Source organism: Myxine glutinosa, chromosome 2, assembly GCF_964187855.1.
Source record: "Myxine glutinosa chromosome 2, kmMyxGlut1.1, whole genome shotgun sequence".
NCBI lineage: Eukaryota > Metazoa > Chordata > Myxini > Myxiniformes > Myxinidae > Myxine > Myxine glutinosa.
In genome coordinates, this window is record NC_136262.1 from 14185589 (window position 1) to 14206674 (window position 21086).

The following is a 21086-nucleotide window of genomic DNA, read 5'->3' on the forward strand; positions in this document are numbered from 1 at the left end:
ATCTGGAGGTGTTAGAGGAGTGGGTGGTGCACTTGGATTGGAGGGCAGAATCGGATTACAATGGTAGCACCCAGCATGAAGGGCCGCAATGGCAGGGGCGATGCCAGGCCAGAAGATGGAGGACTCGGCTCTCGCAGTCCTAGAGGTGACCCCTTGATGGGCAGCGTGCAGAGCGGCTAACACCTCGTCCCTGAGAGACGGTGGTATAAGGACACGATCCTCGTAGAGCATGACACCATCAACTGTATGTAGACTATCTCGAAATTGGAAGTATTCGCGTAGGAGTCCAGGGAGCTCATGACGGAATTCAGGGATACCTGACTCGATAAGGTCAACAAGGCTCTGCATGTTATTGTCACTCGCTATTGCGGTTTGAACCCTGTCCCATGTTACAGATTTGAGGCTGAGTGAGGCGAGGGAGGACATAGCAGACGTGGAAACATAGTTGTCGGGGGTTTCTGGTGCTGATCGACGTAAGCCACTCAGGAGGGTTTTGGAATGCGTCAGGATGATGGGTGTGGAATCAATGGCCGCCATATCGTCAGTGAGGGTCAGTTTCACAGGCTCTCCAGTAGGGTGGCGTGAGATGCAGTCTGTGGCGCGATGTCTAATCCCCGGCACATGGACCATCCGGAACCTGTATCGCAGGGTCTTCTCCTTCAAGTTCCTAAGTCGAGCGTTTGAGATATCCACTAGACTTCGATCATTAAAGATCCTGAGCAGAGGTTTGTGGTCAACAGCGATTATGAGGTCTTCACATCCCAGAACAAAGTATCTGGCCTTGTCTAGGGCATCAGCAACTGCTCGGACCTCACCCTCATCTGGTGCATAATGTGATTGAGCAGGGTGGGTGAATCTGCTGCCAACGAGTGTGATTTTCCATCCTGTGTGACAACAGAAGGGTTTTATGTTGGTACAGGTACAGTGTTTCTGCAGTAGCCAGAAGCCAATGCCAGTCTTAGACCAGGCTGTAGCGAGGCACGTGGGCTTGCTTGGGTCGAATATCCGGACACCCTCCTCGATCTCACTGGCAATGACAGCTTTCGACTCTTCAAATGCATCTTGGAGGTGCTCATCCCACTTAAACGGTGTACTAGGTTTAAGTAGTTGCCGGAACGGCAACATCTTCTCAGCCATACTGAAAGCGTATGACACTTGATTGACAAGTACAAACCAAGAACGTACATCTGTGATGTCCTTGGGTGTTGGGAAATCGAGGATCGCGCGTAGGTATTTCCTGTAAGGATGGACACTATTGGGAGTTATTTCGAACCCAGCAAATTCCACTATATCTTCGCCAAACACAAACTTGTCAGGGTTCAGGGTGATTCCATTCTGTCCACAGGTGTCAAGCCACTGAACAGCCTGGAAGAAACTGTCTGCCAGCGAGTCAGACCATAGCAAGACGTCATCAACGCATTTGGTCTTATTGGGGATGTCAGACACGATCTTGTCATAACGTCTTGTATATCCATCGCCAGACGCAATATACCCTTGAGGGGCTGTTTTATAGCGGTATCTACCCCAGGGTGTGATGAAGGTGGTCAGGTGCCGGTCTTATTTGCAGATGGGCGCGCTGTGGTAACCGTTCCACACATCAAAGACCGTCTTCTTCTTACTGTTCGGAACCGATCTAGCCCGATGAAAGGGTGATGGCGTGTGATGTGTTTCCTGTGTAGCATGGGCGTTGAGGGCCGGGAAATCAACGGTGCGGCGTGGCTGGCCATTCTTCTTTGCACAGACAACCATTTTATGGCACCAGGTGACGGGTTCGCCAATGGGGACTGGTTCAAGCACACCCAACTGTACATCGTGGTCTATCCCAGCTTTGACCACATCCCGCCAGTGTAGTGGGACTGGTACCAGTGTGTGGTGTGCCACTGGTTCAGCATTAGGATCCACCATCAGTTTCATGGGCGGGCCATCCATTAGAGGCAATGTTTGATGCTCACAAGTGTTAAATGTGCTTGACTTATAGTATTCAAGGAGATACTGTTGTAGCTTCATGCGATTAGCATCAGTTGCGGGGAACGGCAGCTTTGTCGGGGGTGGTAGGGGTCGACGACGTTGAGGGCAATGGCACGCTGTAGTGGGGTCTTCCTGTAAGACTGCTGTTGCGTCCGGCTGCTGTGCTGTCAGGTCTACACCAATCTTGGGGAAGTTATCCGGGATGATGTCAAGGGCGACACAGGCTTCTCTGCTGAGGAAGAGCTTGTCAGAGCTTTCTGTGACATAGGTCATTTGCCAAGTTTCAACAGCCTGACCCCGTTTGTCTTTCCCGACAAGCGGAGTACAGTGGCCAGGATATTGATGCCTCCATTGTTGGTAGTGCGCATTCTCATGGTTACTGGGATGAGGTCAGAATTGCGCAAACCAAGGCGGTGGATGACCTTTATACCAGCAAGGCAACTCTGGCACCCTGTGTCTGCCATCGCGGGGACATGGCAAGTCATGGTCTGAGTGGAAAGGTCAAAGCCAAGGGCTGCGTAGTCTTCGCGCATGATTTTGACAGTCACACTAACAAATGGTTGAGGTTTTGAACCCTTCCTGATCCATGTATTAGAGAGTTTGTCATAAACATGGTGGTCAAGGGTGATGGAACGCTCACTGCGTGATCGACCCGAATTAATAACATTATCAAACCCATTACATTCATGCCCAGATATGTTAGGAGTTTCATTTGACTGTTGTTCTGATACGTGGACAGTTCATAGGGTATCAAACACAGCATTTTCACTGTTATTAGAAGAGGCACTCATGCGTTTGGGTTTGTTCCTACTGTGACATACACTCTCCATGTGATTATCGCGATTGCAATGCCCACATCTGTGACCATATGCCGCGCATTCTGTTTTGCGAACGTGGGCTGGGGCGCTCTTCCCGTGTCCCTTTTTGCCACAGTAGGAGCATAGGTCGTTTCTGTCCTTGATGGTTACTTGCTTGGCCTTTTGATATGTGCTGCTAGCTGCATCCACTGAGTGTGTTGTCCAGTAGTGTAGATGCTGACCGTTTGCCAGATTCTTTAGCCTCAATGAATTGGAAAACGTCCTCCAGGATCATGTCCTGGTTCTTGTCACCAAGGAGGTCAAGCTGGATTTCAGGGTCAGCAATTCCTCGTGTAAGAACATCACGCACGATCGCTTCTGTGTAGTTAACTTCAGCATCACAACTAGGGCATTTTATTCGGAATTTGCATATTCCCACTTGACCACGTAGGCGGGCCCCGAAGCTGCGCACTGTATCATCACGGTCTTGAAGCATATTATGTAGTGCTACTCTAGCAACCATAGTGTTCTCTCCGCGAACAGCAAGTTTTTTAATGGCTGCCATTACCACCTCGATGGGTTTGTTTGAAAGGCTACCACCTGTCGATCTTGTTAGATCCTTGCACAGAGGTTCGTCACAGCACTCTAGTAACTGCACTACTTTATCGCGGCCAGTGATTTTGGTTGCATCGACGTATTCAGACCATCGTGACTCGAAGTAAGCCCACTCTTCACTGCAGCCAGCGGCGACAATTGTGGGCCTTTTGACTTTTTCAACCTTGGCAGCATGTCCAGGGGCGTGTATGGCACTGTGGGCAGTGATGAGTGCGGCCACGATAGCAGGATCGAGGTCTTCAGTGGTGTAGTCACATCCGGCGATTGGGCATCACACAGCAGGCATCGTGGCTTTGGTCAACTTGCACCGTGTTCATAAATAAGGCCAGTTCTCTTTGTTAATCCAGTTGGCGGTTTATTGCAACTTCAACAAAGAACACGGTCTGAAAGACATAAGAATGAACATAATGATCAGTAATGATTAAGAATCCTCTAGATCCCGTAGTTCACACTCGCGTTGTCAGCGCTGAAAGCTGAAACTTGACCTAATGACAGCCCAAGTGTTTTGAGAGAGTGCAGTGTGCACTGCACGATTCCTTCTGCTGATTCATTGGAATTCTCCATGAAGTCAACCATTTTATTCACCACACCAGTTTCAGGTGTGAAGAATTGCACAGCCAATGAGGATGGGGCAGGGGAGTGAGGATGGGGGGTGGAGAGGTGTGGGGAGGAGAGGGGAATGAGATCTAGAAATTACGCCAGCCTATTCATTTTTCACTATTATAATATTCAGTAAATCATTCAATCAAATATATAATCAGAACAGGACATAAATTAGCCGAAACAACAACATAGTGTTGCGGATCCGGGGGTCGGCGCTCCCCTTACCAAGGGGGGGTTAATCCCCTTGTCTTTTAAACTGGCCGATCCCCCAGCCCTGGAAGTTACAACGCTCCTCCATGGTCGAGATTGGCCAGGGTGATTGGTCAAGATGGATTCCCAAATACCTGCGTGCCAATCCCTCCGCGAAGCAGGGAAATAACTCCCGCTCGAACCACGGGCAGGTGGAAATTGCCGAGCGGTTTAGCAATCCGCGATTCGAGCCGTTAGCAAAAAGACTAACCCGATTCTGAGCGGTTCTAATCGTGCCACGTATACTCAATTGAGAAATCACTAAAGCGATCGGATGGAGAGGAAACCAAAAGGTAGGAAGAACAGAGATTTATTACGTACAAAAACCTGAAGAAGAAACGAAAGAAGGGAATGTACAAGGGAAGAAGAAGAAGCAGACACAGGGCAACCTTATAGAGTCTTAATTAACACGCGCAGGACAACACAAACAGACTTACACGAAAGGGGAATAGCAGGAAGGAAGGTCCAAGCAGATGGGCCAGCGTTGGCCCCGGCCCCGGTTCACGCTCCACTCTGGTCCACGCTCCACCTCGGTTCAGGCTCCGGTTCCGCGGCGAAACCCTGCAGGCAGCGCGGTTGGTATTGTCGGCGCGAGCGGACCTTACATAGCGGGGTTCATATATCGGGGAGGAATTGCGTCCGTGAATCGGAGGAATCATGACGCGTGCCTCGTGACTCTCCACCCGCGTCTCTCATCATGGATCTCATTCTCTCCAATGGTGCCACTCTCCCCAGCAGACTCTGAGACTCCGACTCTCACTGACTCTCTCCGGCCGACCGACTCAGTAGTCCCACGCGAGAGCTTATATTACGCGCTCGCGTATCAAGCCACGTGCTTTTAGGACACACCCACCGGTGAACCTGCCTCGGCCCTGGTTGGTCACGAGGGCTCACCGACTCCGCCCTTAACAGGGCTACGCCTCGCTCCGATAACTCCTCCCCCTTTTTCTCTGCTCTGACCACATGGTTAATGGCGTTTGGAGCGAGCGCTGAGGCGGCTGCGACTGGCAGAGGCGCGCAATACAATTCGGAGGGAGGCCAAGCCGCAAAATGAACGGGATTTGAAAAGGGGCCTATGTTATTTGATTAATGCAACGCAGAGTCAAACTATTGGAAACAGAGCCTTGCCTGAAACACATACTAATGAAATAACTGAAAGGTTCCTATGGTGTCCTACGTGTTGCAATATGGACTAACTAGGGTGCGACCTTTGACCTTTGGAAAATGGGAATATTTACAGGGAATTATTTACAATGGATTATTTTTTACAAGTGATGGTTCTGAAAACCGTAACACAGCACCCTCCCTTTCTCCAGGCCCATCCTGGGCCGTTCCACAAGGGATATATTTTACCATTATGTGTGACACTTCGGTGTAGTTACCCTCTCGTATTAACCTCACCCTGAGTGCGACATTTTAAAAACTAGATATGTCCCGCCTGCTGCGTTGCATTCTACCTAACTGACTCACGCCCACAGACTAACCGAATTGCGGAATTAATTTTCAACTACACATAAAGCCGGTGGGGAGCATTATTCACAAAGAACACTACTATTTTGATTATTTACAAACTCGAACCCAGGACCTGTTTTTTTGGGAAACAAAAGCAGAACTTTTGAAAAGAGGAAAGGTCATGCACTGCACTGTACCGATACACCATACCCACATGCACAGAAATGCACAATCAGATGATAAGGTGCACTCGAAAGAACACAAAAAGCACCACCATGCATGAAAAGCACCAACAAGCACCACCATAAGCACAGTCATACATTTTCCAAAAAATAACTGGCGTCTTCTCAGCTGGGCCGATGGCTGCTGGGCCGATGTTTCTTGGCGTTTTCTTTCTGTTCTTTCTTGCAGCCTATTTAATCACTAAAAAAGGGCACAAACCGCGTCCACTTTTTTTTTTTAATTACGGTCAGCAGGGGCCACCTAAGGTGGTGCCACCTTGACTGTGGTCCGCAAGCAAGATGCTGGCAGCAAAGGCCCGCTTCCAGCAGAGGTGCCAGGCCCCAAAACGTGGGGTCCATACTTGGTTCTAGGCCACAAGCGTGTGGTCCATAAGGTGGGCTCGGCCACAGAACGTGTGGTCCATAGGTGGTGTACCGGTCCAGGCAGGCAAGCAGCGAGGGTGCGGGCACACAACTGCGGTCACCTGCGCACTCCCCCCAGGCCCAAAAGAAACAAGTCCGTGAGTGGGGGAAGGAGGACAAGCAAAGCAGCGGGGCAAGATCGCAAGGGTACACATTAATACAAGGCAATGCAAGGTGAGGTGCGCAGGAGAGTGAGCCGAGAAAGCTCGTCCCTACTGTATGTTCCCCCCCTGTCACCTTATCTACCCTTGCCCCTACCCCGGATTTACACAATTTGCAAATCCGTCGCTAATGTCCTGTCTTCCCCATATCTCTCCTAATACTAAATTCGTCATCAATCCCAATTTCTCATCACTCCCACCTAAACCAAATTTATTATCAATCCCTCCTAAGGAGGAAGAGATAGAATCACAAACACAATGTCACCCCCACGTCATGATGTGTCTTACCATTCCAAATGTCTGCCAAATCGTGGTGTGGAGTCATTTCACCTCAGGTGAGTGGATGCAGATGGTGCGAAGAGATTTTCAATCCTAAACTACCTTTTTTTTTTTTTGTATACAAGATGACTCTCTCTCTTTAGGCTTAGGCAGGGCTGAGCTGACTCTCTCTTTCCCTGCCAAACCATTGGCCATCATTAAACTATGTGGTTCTAAAAACCAATTCCCATTGAACATACTGTGGCGCTCACCAATTTGGAGTCTCACTCCCCCGATTCTACTCCCTGTGCCCTCACACAATTTCAGGGCTGGGTCGTGTGGCTCACCAGCAGGTATACTCACCTGCGCACCTCCACCACTGCAGTTGCCTCCCGAGCTTACCTGCTCCTCACCCTAACCCTCTTGGGGAAGGCCCTCTGGCCCTCTCACCCCCTACTGCCCTCTCTGGCGTCGGGCTACCCGGGTCCGTCCTCCGGATCCTTGGGCCCCATTGAACACTAACTGGCTCCCACAGCCTACCTGCGGCCTCACCTGGCCGACAGACTAACAGTGGCGGAGTGCCCAACCAATCACACACACTAACAGGCCACACACCCAGCCAATTTACTCCACTAATGCACCCAACACAACACTTCTGTGCAACTACCCGCACCACAGATGCCAATATCCAAACACAATTTACTTACTCCCTCTACCTACTTTAAAACTACCCTCCCTGGGTACTCGTGAGGGGGTCCATCCTTCCCCCACTCACTCCTTCACACCATCCATTCCACACTACTCATTCCACACTCCACTCACTCCACACCATTGATTCCACACAACCATTCTCCATACACCTGCATTTCACTTACACACCTTGCAAGCCACTCACTCAATACAATGCCATTCATCATGCTCACCACAAAGAACTTCCATACCAATTCCTCATTTCATCCAAAACTTAAAGCTCATACACACAGCATCATCTGACTACCTGGTTTTCCCTCTAACTTAGTGCATCCCTGTCAACCCTTATACTATTGCACATCCCTCGTCGTTATCAACCATCTAATCTATTCTACGTCCCCACTACAGGTATAATGTCGCTACTTAACTCTCATATCTCCTAAAGTCATTTCTAAATCCCTATACATTAACCAAGCCCTCCCTGGCTAGGTTTTCACCGCCATACCCCATAAATCTATAGCTCATGTGCCCAAAAAACGTGAGGCGAATGGTCAAACTACCATTCGCCATCACTATCACTACTACCATCAGTCCATTAAACTACGAGCCTCGGTGCAGGAATTGCATGTTCACAGCTCGGCTTGGAAAAGCCGGCTATGTGTGCGGATGGTCAGTCTCCTGTGGTTGGGTCCGTCCGGCATCGATTCTGGGGAGGAGGTTTTGTCGGGCCAAGGCTCCAAGCACCATCTCTACGCAGGGTCTTGCGCTCCCAAGCGCGATGGCCCAGCCTTGCCCGGCTGGAGCGCCGCCACCACCAGGGGGCGCCGCTCCCACCCCTTCTCCTTCCCCTCGAACCGGGCCGCCCGCTTTGCCTGGCAAAGCGCGGTACCGACCGTACAGGGCGGGGCCCGGCCCGAATCGTGCATGACGCTCCGTGCAGGAGCGAAGCGGCACCGATCCCGGCCGGCCCCCGCAGCACACAAAGCCCGTCACGGACCGAGAGCTGGCGTCGGCTAAACGTCGGCCTAACCGCTGCCCCGGTCAACGTCGATGCTTCCCTCGCATGCTCACACCACTCGTTCCGTTCTACACTCATACATCTCCTACACTCCGTCAATTCCACCACCGCACACTCTGTTACACACCACTCACTGTCCGCACACTCAATAACACACCTCTCTCGCGCACTGTCTTGCGCATTCTCCCCTGGTATGTACTCCGTACCACTCATGGGGGTGCACTCTTGCATCCACCCATTCAGCGCACACCCAATCACGCGCTTCACCACCAACTCAGGTGTGCATTCTCGCACATGCTCAACCATTCCAGGTGTGCATTCTTTCTCACTCACGACAACCAACTCACTCTCCGTGTCACAATCACTCCCACTATCACACTCTGTCGTGCATTCCCCCTTGCACCCGGTATCACACTCTCACTCCGGCGCCATTCACACACACACGCCATTTTCTCTCACACCACGCACAAGGGACCTTCCACGAACGCCTGGGTGCCGTCTCGATCCCAACCGCGCGAAAATCCCTCTCGCGCCAAACACTCTCCCGCAAAATCTTTTTGCACCATATATCACCCGGCTCACCTTCGGGATTCTTCTTCTTCGCTCCAACACCTGCAAATCTTTATTCGGGTTAATAAGTACAGCATCATGATGTGGACACAGACTTTGCACAATTTCCATTCCTCCCTTCAATTCATGGACTACCTCTGTCGTCTTTTCAATTTCAATTTCGACTATAATTTCTTTGATTTCTTTTTCCTCGACGACCGCTGGGGCTAATAAAATGAAATTTTCTACTTCGGCGGTCACCGGCTTCCCCATACCCCAGGTTGCGATTTCTATCCCGGTCATTTTAACCGCGCCCTGCTCTGCCTCACTCAACCCACGCTCCTCGAGTCGCGTTACCTCGTCGCGTACAAATGCGACCTCCCTTTCTCAACCTGCGGTTAACCTCCCCTTCACACTCCCTTGCTTCATACCGGGCTTGCCCCCTTGCCAACCCCTCATTAATTTCTTTGGCTTGGCCATTTATGTCCTCCAATTTGCCTCATAATGTGCTTCCGAATTTGACCTCAAGGCCCCCAATTTGGCTTCCCATGTCATTTCTCAATTACCCAAATTTGCTTTCTAAGTTATTGGTGTTGCCCCTTACTTCTTCCCTCATTGCATCCATCTTACTCCCCGATTCTACCATCCATGCCATCATTTCAGCCATAAATAAATTGCATGTCTTTAGAACTCACTTGCGCAGCGGCGCGGCCCTCGTCGCCTTGTGCGAGGCGCCGCCATTTTGTGTGCCTGCAACCCCCTCTACCGCACCTTCTTCAACCTCCTCTTCCATTCCTCCCACTTCTTCCCTGGGGTCCTGGGTTGACGCTAACTCCTCCTCTACCTCCTCATTTCCCCCCACCAGCATCCGATCGCCTTGGGTATTCATCGCACGACTCAAATTTGGTTTTTAAATATAAATTTTGGCCGCTCGTAATTTTGACCAAATTTTTCCAGATATAAAAAATTTGGTTCGGGTCCCAAATCCCACTCCCCGACACCAATTGTTGCGGCCAACAGCACAATTGGTGTCCAAAACTTGGTCTAAAAAATTTAGTCCCAGGTTCCAAATCCCAAATCCTGACTACAAATTGTTGTGGATTCCTGGGGCCAGCGCTCCCCTTACCAAGGGGGGGTTAATCCCCTCGTCTTTTAAACTGGCCGATCCCCCAACCCTGGAAGTTACAACGCTCCTCTGCGGTCAAGATTGGCCAGGGTGATTGGTCAAGATGGATTCCCAAATACCTGCGTGCCAATCCCTCCACGAAGCAGGGAAATAACTCCCGCTCGAACCACGGACAGGTGGAAATTGCCAAGCGGTTTAGCAATCCGCGATTCGAGCCGTTAGCAAAAAGACTAACCCGATTCTGAGCGGTTGTAATCGTGCCACATATACTCAATTGAGAAATGACTAAAGCGATCCGATGGAGAGGAAACCAAAAGGTAGGAAGAACAGAGATTTATTACGTACAAAAACCCGAAGAGGAAACGAAAGAAGGGAATGTACAAGGGAAGAAGAAGAAGCAGACACAGGGCAACCTTATACAGTATTAATTAACACGCCCAGGACAACACAAACAGACTTACACGAAAGGGGAATAGCAGGAAGGAAGGTCCAAGCAGATGGGCCAGCGTTGGCTCCGGCTCCGGTTCACGCTCCACTCTGGTCCACGCTCCACCTCGGTTCAGGCTCCGGTTCCGCGGCGAAACCCGGCAGGCAGCGCGGTTGGTATTGTTGGCGCGAGCGGACCTTACATAGCGGGGTTCATATATCGGGGAGGAATTGCGTCCGTGAATCGGAGGAATCGTGACTCGTGCCTCGTGACTCTCCACCTGCGTCTCTCGTCGTGGATCTCGTTCTCTCCAATGGTGCCACTCTCCCCGGCAGACTCTCAGACTCCGACTCTCACTGAATCTCTCCGGCCGACCGACTCAGTAGTCCCACGCGAGTGCTTATATTACGCGCTCGCGTATCAAGCCATGTGCTTTTAGGACACACCCACCGGTGAGCTCACCTCGACCCTGGTTGGTCGCGAGGGCTCACCGACTCTGCCCTTAACAGGGCTACGCCTCGCTCTGATAACTCCTCCCCCTTTTTCTCCGCTCTGACCGCATGGTTAATGGCGTTTGGAGCGAGCGCTGAGGCGGCTGCGACTGGCAGAGGCCCGCAATAGAATTCGGAGGGAGGCCAAGCCGCAAAATGAACGGGATTTGAAAAGGGGCCTATGTTATTTGATTAATGCGTGATCTCCCAGATTAATCTCCCAGAGAATCCAGTACAAAATCCTCCTCTTGACCTACATAGCCCTCCATAACCTGGCCCCATCCTACCTGGCTGACCTCCTCTCCAGACACACTCCCACCCGCAACCTCCGCTCTGCTGGTACCAACCTCCTGACCCCCCCCCCCCCCATCCGGACCAAATTCAGATCCTGGGGGGACAGGGCCTTCTCCATCGCTGCTCCCACCCTCTGGAACTCACTACCTCACACCATCAGAGACTCCTCCTCACTCACCACATTCAAAACATCACTCAAGACCCACCTGTTCAGCACTGCATTCAACATTCAACCCACAGCATTTAACCCCTGACTATCACTTCTCCTTCTCCCTCCTTTTGCTTTTAATATTTCCCTATTGATTCTTGTCTTTTTGCAATTGTTGTTTCCATGTTTTGTTATGCATTATGTTTTGCACTCTGTCAAAGCGCCTTTGGGCTTCATGAAAAGCGCTATACAAAATAAATGAATTATTATTTATTATTGTAATTAATGCAACGCAGAGTCAAACTATTGGAAACAGAGCCTTACCTGAAACACATACTAATGAAATAACTGAAAGGTTCCTATGGTGTCCGACGTGTTGCAATATGGACTAACTAGGGTGCGACCTTTGACCTTTGGAAAATGGGAATATTTACAGGGAATTATTTACAATGGATTATTATTTACAAGTGACGGTTCTGAAAACCGTAACAAGAGCATATCTGCCTCAGGCGATGTCTCAGGTAAAAGGAATTGAGCGATTCCACTCCGTGTCTTTTGCTCTTTCGCTGCTCGGACGTGGTTATCACCTGCTGCATGCTGCTCGGACATGGTTATCACCTGCTGCATGCTGCTCGGACATGGTTATCACCTGCTGCATGCTGCTCGGACATGGTTATCACCTGCTGCATGCTGCTCGGACATGGTTATCACCTGCTGCATGCTGCTCGGACATGGTTATCACCTGCTGCATGCTGCTCGGACATGGTTATCACCTGCTGCGTGCTGCTCAGACATGGTTATCACCTGCTGCATGCTGCTCAGACATGGTTATCACCTGCTGCATGCTGCTCGGACATGGTTATCACCTGCTGCATGCTGCTCGGACATGGTTATCACGTGCTGCGTGCTGCTCAGACATGGTTATCACCTGCTGCATGCTGCTCAGACATGGTTATCACCTGCTGCGTGCTGCTCGGACATGGTTATCACCTGCTGCGTGCTGCTCGGACATGGTTATCACCTGCTGCATGCTGCTCCGACATGGTTATCACCTGCTGCATGCTGCTCTGACATGGTTATCACCTGCTGCATGCTGCTCGGACAAGGTTATCACCTGCTGCATGCTGCTCGGACATGGTTATCACCTGCTGCATGCTGCTCAGACATGGTTATCACCTGCTGCATGCTGCTCGGACATGGTTATCACCTGCTGCATGCTGCTCGGACATGGTTATCACCTGCTGCATGCTGCTCGGACATGGTTATCACCTGCTGCGTGCTGCTCGGACATGGTTATCACCTGCTGCGTGCTGCTCAGACATGGTTATCACCTGCTGCATGCTGCTCAGACATGGCTATCACCTGCTGCATGCTGCTCGGACATGGTTATCACCTGCTGCATGCTGCTCGGACATGGTTATCACCTGCTGCGTGCTGCTCAGACATGGTTATCACCTGCTGCGTGCTGCTCAGACATGGTTATCACCTGCTGCGTGCTGCTCGGACATGGTTATCACCTGCTGCATGCTGCTCGGACATGGTTATCACCTGCTGCATGCTGCTCAGACATGGTTATCACCTGCTGCATGCTGCTCGGACATGGTTATCACCTGCTGCATGCTGCTCGGACATGGTTATCACCTGCTGCGTGCTGCTCAGACATGGTTATCACCTGCTGCGTGCTGCTCAGACATGGTTATCACCTGCTGCGTGCTGCTCGGACATGGTTATCACCTGCTGCATGCTGCTCGGACATGGTTATCACCTGCTGCATGCTGCTCAGACATGGTTATCACCTGCTGCATGCTGCTCGGACATGGTTATCACCTGCTGCATGCTGCTCGGACATGGTTATCACCTGCTGCATGCTGCTCGGACATGGTTATCACCTGCTGCATGCTGCTCGGACATGGTTATCACCTGATGCATGCTGCTGGGACATAGATATCACCTGCTGCGTGCTGCTCGGACATATATCACACATACGGTACATATATCACACGTACGGTACATACATCACACGTACAGTACATATATCACACGTACGGTACATATATCACACGTACGGTGCATATATCACACGTACGGTACATATATCACACGTACGGTATATATATATATCACACGTACGGTACATATATCACACGTACGGTACATATATCACATGTACGGTACATACATCACACGTACGGTACATATATCACACGTACGGTACATATATCACACGTACGGTACATATATCACACGTACGGTACATACATCACACGTACGGTACATATATCACACGTACGGTACATATATCACACGTACGGTACATACATCACACTGACGGTACATATATCACACGTACGGTACATATATCACACGTACGGTACATATATCACACGGACGGTACATACATCACACGTACGGTACATATATCGCATGTACGGTACATATATCACAGGGACGGTACATATATCACACGTACGGTACATATATCACATGTACGGTACATATATCACACGGACGGTACATATATCACACGGACGGTACATATATCACATGTACGGTACATATATTACACGTATGGTACATACATCACACGGACGGTACATACATCACACGGACGGTACATATATTACATGTACAGTACATATATCACACGTACGGTACATATATTACATGTACGGTACATACATCACACGGACGGTACATATATCACACATACCGTACATACATCACACGGAAGGTACATATATCACACGTACGGTACATATATCACACGTACGGTACATATATTACATGTACGGTACATACATCACACGGACGGTACATATATCACACATACCGTACATACATCACACGTACGGTACATACATCACACGGAAGGTACATATATCACACGTACGGTACATACATCACACGTACGGTACATATATCACACGCACGGTACATACATCACACGTACGGTACATATATCACACGTACGGTACATATATCACACGTACGGTAGATACATCACACGACAGGTACATGTATTACACAAAAGGTACATGTATCACACGACAGGTACATGTATTGCACAACAGGTACATGTATCACACGACAGGTACATGTATTACACAACAGGTACATGTATCACACTCACACGACAGGTACATGTATTGCACAACAGGTACATGTATTACACAACAGGTACATGTATTACACAACAGGTACATGTATCACACGACAGGTACATGTATTGCACAACAGGTACATGTATCACACGACAGGTACATGTATTACACAACAGGTACATGTATTACACGACAGGTACATGTATTACACAACAGGTACATGTATCACACGACAGGTACGTCATCCTTTGCGATTTGAAGCGTTACTTCTTTCCTTGCATTGTGCGTCATCTAATATTTTTAGACGGGAATCCTGAACAGGTAACCAATCGAAGGTTACTTTTACATGTTAATTATATGCGTTGTACCTGTTTATTGTCTCCAATGAGAACACGTTCCGTTACAAACATACGTACATACACACGTACGGTACAAACAAGCGTTTTCGGAAACACAACGTCGTTCGTCATCAATTCGAAGAAAATTACGAAATGTAATGTTGTAATGTACGAAATGGAAAAATTAGTTGTGTTGATTTGATTGCGAAACCAATTGGCCATGATTGCGAAACCACCGAAAGGTATCTGCTCCGACAGGTTGTCTTATTTCGTGGTAATGGAACTTTCAGTCAACCAATCAGAGCATGTTACGTCATGGAGATTCTTTCCGACGACTGATAAACGTTTATTCGAACGTAGGGTCCTACGTGTTCTCTTTGTATGGGAAAAGCACCTCCGGGTCAGCATGGCAGGTAAGTTTGGTGTGTTAGCCTCTTAGTTTGCACAGTAACTCCTCCGCAAGTCGCTGTTGTTACTTTTACGTCCGTAGATGTTATTGCGACCGTGATCCTTTTAATCTCATAAAACATGTTCGGTTCCTTTAAAATATCCCGCAGATTCTTCGGCATTCTCCAGGATCAATTGGCTCGTTCGTTTTAACCTAAAATTAAATAATTTATTCATTGTCAATCGGGGACCATTATTGGTAATTAATTTATTAATAATGGCCTTGATTATGTGATTACATTCATAAGAAGAAGTTCGTTGTGTCTACCTCCACCTGGGCTGTCCCATTACCTATAAGGGCGCCACGGTAGCCGTTTCGATGGAGTTCGTGCTCGAGCTCTCTCTCTCTCCAAGCCGATTGGTAATGGAAGACAAACCTGGTCCTGTTTTGATCGAACTTGGACACAATTCACTCCAAATGTTTGGGGTCTCCATGATGGACGGAACCACGACCTTCACTCCCTCTATAAATCCCCCTTACGCCCCAAAGTTAACACTTTAATGTGTAACTTTTCCACCCTCTTAATATGACTCGTGGTCTACCTTTAGATTCCTCATCATTCCGTAGACTTTTCTGCACAGGTTCAGAAACCATAGTTCGTGCCTGACTGGTTGGTTCACCCTGACAAGCCACAGGTATAGGCTATCTTACCTGCCATTGCCTTTCATGCTGTGCGTGCGTGCATGCCATCAAATTTTCAACAAAACTTTATGATGAGAATATGGAGAAGGCAAATTAAAAATAGGGGCAATACCCCTCCCTGCACTCACCTGGTGGAATAAACGGTATACTACACTGACTAAAGCCTAAAAGGTATTTTAAACCAATTTTGAATGGTTGCTAGAATACAGGGCAGCATGTAGAATCGTACTAACATAATCAAGACCTTAAACAAACAAACAAAAAATACCTATTTTGGGGGGCAATCCCCTCAAGGTGCGTTTTTTTTTTTAATGCCTTTAAAAAACGTCGGACATCACAGGTGATGTATGTTGTGATCAAGTTTCATCGAATTGTGTTTGTAGTTTTAGAAGAAAAAGCAAATTCCTATCTTGGGGGGGGGGGGGGGGGGGGTCAAACCTGGATCCACTTTGACCCCGGTAAACCCCCTTGGACTCAGACCTTTTTTTAATGCCGTGAACAAACTTTAGTGACAACACAGCAAATAGAATTTGTGCCAAATTTGGTCGCAATCCCATCAGCGGTTTCGGAGAAGTTTCATGTGTTTACGACGGATGGATGGACGACGGATTTGGACGAAACTTGGTGGACGGGTTGTGTGTGTGACAAGGACAAAGAGATTCGATTTTGGTGAAGATCTGAATATGGATTCGGCTACAAGAATTATTAAATTTTTAAGTTATTCTTTACCATTGAGAGATCGGGCCAAAGACTATACATAGCGGGATATCTCAAAAAGTTGTGGATGGATTTGGACGAAACCTGTTGGAGAGGTTGTGTGTGATAACGAAGAATCGATTCGATTTTGGTGAATATCTGAATATGGATTCGGCTGCAAGAGTTATTTAATTTTAAAGTTATTCTTCACCATTGAGAGATGGGGCCAAAAACTATACATAGTGGGATATCTCAAAAAGATATGGATGCTTTTGGACGAAACGTGGCGGAGACGTTGTGTGTGTGAGACAAGGGCAAAGAGATTCGAGTTTGGTGAAGATCTGAATATGGATTTGGCTAAAAAAAAGAATTTAATGTTTTATGTGAATCTTCACCATTGAGAGATCGGGCGAAAAGCGATATATAACAAGATGTTGAAAAATGTTATGGACGAGTTATGTATAAAACCTGTTTGTATAAATTTATGTATAAATTTCCTGTTTGGAGGTCCTCAATGCCAAACAGGAAATTAGAGCAGTCTCCCTCGACATATCACGTGCCTTCGATACGGTCTGGCACCCCGCTCTGCTCACCAAACTCTCCTCTTTTGGTATCCATGGAAATCTCCACGCATGGCTGGCGGACTTCCTCTCTAGTCGTAGTCAACGTGTGGCCCTGAATGGGTTTCTCTCATCTCCTCTTCCTGTTCAGGCTGGAGTTCCCCAAGGTAGTGTTCTGGGCCCTGTGCTTTTTCTGGTCTTCATCAATGATCTCTCTGACTCTCTTGAAAATCCTCTCTATCTCTTTGCTGACGACTCTACTCTCTGTCGCTCCATTCTTCATCCCTCAGATCGGCAGTCTGCAGCCTCCTCACTCTCTGCAGACCTAGACAAAATCACAGAATGGCAAACAAGTGGAACATGTCTTTCAATCCTGACAAATCTCACACTCTTACTATGTCTCTCCGAAAAGACCGACTGGACAACCCTCCCATCCACTTTCTGAATAATCCTCTCCAAGAAGTTCTGTCACTCAAGCTTTTGGGTCTCACTATCTGCCATGATCTTTCCTGGGAAAACCACATTTCAAATCTGGCCTCCATAGCCAGTCGCCGACTGGGCATCCTCCGTCGTGCGAAGTCCTTCCTTGGCACACCTGAGCTCCTCACCACATACAAGGCTTTCATCCACAGCTCGATGGAATACTGCTCTCCCCTCTGGGCTGGTGCTCCTGCCTCACACCTAGCTCGCCTTCACGCTGTTGAAACCAAAGCATTCAGAATCATTGGAATCTCCCGCGATGAAGCTAACTCCAAGGGCCTCTCACTCACTCACCGCAGGCAGGTTGGTGGTCTTTCCGTCTTCTACCGACTCCTCTCTGGCCTTGCCCCCCCAGCTCTCTCTGGGCTCTGTCCCGCAAATATTCCTACAGGTCGCACAAGATCTGCCTCAACCCTCTTTTGGTTAAACTGCCAAAATCAAGACTCGCTGCTCACCTTGACTCATTCATTCCTCTTTTCTCCCACCTCTGGAACAAACGCCTTCATTCTCTTCAATCCCACTCCTCCCTCCAAATCTTTAAAACAGCTGTTCACCACCATATCTTATCTTCCCCCATCCAAAACCTTGATCTCTACTACCCCCGTTAATTCACCCCAAATCCACTTTTTGGGAGGGAAATACCGACTTCTTTGGGAGGGAAATACCGACCTCGGAAATACCGAGGGAAATACCGAAATACCGAATAAATACCGCCGGTTACAAAATCGCGGCCTGCGACACGCGGTCGGTGTACGGTGCTGCCGCAGTGGATCCCGGTGCGGAGGCTCCAGTGCCCCCGGCTTCCCTCGTGGCCGCTGCTACGCCCCGTCCACTACCGCCGCCGCCACCACCACCGCCACCGGCACAGCCGCCGCGGCCATTACCGCCGCAAACCTTGTGCTACTACTATGCCAGGTTCGGCCGCCAGGCTAAAACATGTCGCCCGCCGTGCTCTTTTGACGGGTCGGGAAACGACCGGCGCTCACTTGCGGCCATGAGCGTCGGCCATTCCGGCAGCCTCCTTTTCATCACGGACACCTTGTCCGGGCACCGTTTCCTTTGCAACACAGGAGCGCAGGTAAGCGTCCTCCCCGCCTCCGCGTCCGACAAGCAAACTGCGGGCCGGGGCCCCGCTTTGCTTGCCGCCAACGGTACACCCATCCGCACATTCGGGAAGCGTTGCCTCTCACTGCGGTTAGGAGGGCAGCGCTTTCAATGGTCGTTCGTGACCGCCAGCGTGCCAATGGCCCTGCTGGGCGCGGACTTCCTATGTGCGAATGGGCTGTTGGTCGACGTGAAGCGCAGATGGCTCGTCCAGGCCGAACCCTTCAGCTCGCTCGCTTGTTCGCTGAGTGGCTCATTGAGCGGCTCACCGAGCAGCTTGCTGGAAGGTTCCGTCCCGGCGAGTTTAGTTTGCACGCTTCCGGCAGCGGACGACTTTACCCGCCTCCTAGCCAGTTTCCCGGCCCTCACGCGGCCCACCTTCTCAGCGGTGGCCGTTAAACACGGGGTGGAGCACCGTATACCCACGGTCGGGCCGCCGGTCTATGCCCGGGCACGCTGACTCGAACCCACGAAGCTCGCCGTGGCGAAAGCGGAGTTCGCCACGCTGGAGCGGCTGGGGATCGTACGGCGCTCCAACAGCGCTTGGGCTTCTCCTCTGCACATTGTGCTGAAGCCCGGCGGAGGATGGCGGCTGTGCGGGGACTACCGCCGGCTCAATGATGCCACCACCCCCGACCGCTACCTGGTCCCGCATATCCAGGACTTTTCCACCCGGTTGGCAAACACGACCGTGTTTTCCAAGGTGGACCTCATCCGGGGCTACCACCAGGTCCCCGTCCAACCAGACGATGTCTCGAAGACGGTCATCATCACCCCTTTCGGCCTCTTCGAGTTCCTGAGAATGCCTTTCGGGTTGAAGAATGCGGCCCAGGCGTTCCAACGGCTTATGGACAGCATCTTGCGCGACTTACCTTTCCTCTTTGTCAACCTGGACGACATCCTAGTCGCGAGCGCGTCCCGGGAGGAGCACCTGCTCCACCTCCGCACGCTTTTCGAATGCCTGGGCCAGCATGGCCTAATCATCAACCCCGCCAAGTGCCGTTTCGGCATCGCCACCATCGACTTCTTGGGGCACCGCATCACCAGGCATGGGGCCGTCCCTTTACCGGCCAAGGTGGAGGCGGTCAGGGATTTCCCGTGGCCCGCACGATCAAGGGGCTCCAGGAGTTCTTGGGCATGGTAAATTTTTACCACCGCTTCATGCCCCACGTCGCCCAGCTCCTCCGCCCCTTGCACGAGGCCCTCCGGGGCAAGCCGGGCAAAGGTGACATCGCCTGGTCGGAGGCGATGGCCGCAGCATTTGCGGGCGCAAAGCTGGCCCTGGCCGACGCCACCACGCTGGCGCACCCGGCGCCCGATGCACCGATCGCCCTCACCACCGACGCGTCGGACTATGCGGTGGACGCAGTCCACAAGCAGTGGGTGCGTGGTGCTTGGCAACCGCTGGCATTTTTTAGCCGGCAGCTTCGCCCGCACGAACGCCGCTATAGCACCTTCGACCGCGAGCTGCTCGGGCTCCACCTGGCGGTCCGACACTTCCGCCATCTGCTGGAGGGCCGCCCGTTCACGGCTTTCGTCGACCACAGGCCCCTTGTGTTCGCGATGGCCAAGGTCGCCGAGCCATGGTCGGCACGGCAGCAGCGTCACCTCTCTGCCGTGTCCGAGTACACGATGGACATCCGTCACGTGGTGGGTAAAGACAACCCGGTGGCGGATTGCCTTTCCCGGTCTGTCGTGCACGCGGTCCACCTCGGGGTCGACTATACCCGGATGGCGGAGTACCAGACCGCCGATCCCGGCATCCAGGCCTTGCGGACCGCCGTCACGGGCCTCCGCGTCACCGAGGTGCCGTTCAACGCCGCGGGCGTGGCCCTCCTATGCGACGTCTCCCTCGGCCAGCCTCGCCCCATCGTGCCTGCTGGCTGGCGGCGCCCAGTTTTCGATGCCATCCACGGCCTGTCCCACCCGGGCACGAAGGCATCCCAGAAGCTCGTCGCGGCGAAGTTTGTCTGGCATGGCCTCCGGAAGGACGTCCGCGACTGGGCCAGGACGTGCCTCGCGTGCCAGCGTGCAAAGGTCCATCGCCACACCCAGGCCCCGTTGGCCCCGTTTGCGGTGCCCGAGCGTCGGTTCAACCACGTGCACGTCGACTTGGTGGGACCTCTGCCCCCCTCGCGGGGGTTCACCCACCTCCTCACCATGGTGGACCGCACCACACGGTGGCCGGAGGCCGTCCCATTGGCGGCGACGTCTGCGGCTGATGTGA

General features: G+C 50.9%; 1 protein-coding gene across 1 annotated transcript in view; it reads left to right on the forward strand.

Moving 5' to 3' along the window:
- The first annotated feature begins 15268 nt into the window (after nt 1–15268).
- The window catches only part of LOC137422021 (uncharacterized), a 90106-nt gene continuing 84288 nt past the window's right edge, over nt 15269–21086 (forward strand). The window contains exon 1 of the mRNA XM_068108696.2: nt 15269–15342. Coding sequence (XP_067964797.2) covers nt 15336–15342 — 7 coding nt within the window. The 5' untranslated portion in view covers nt 15269–15335. The remainder of the gene's footprint in view (nt 15343–21086) is intronic.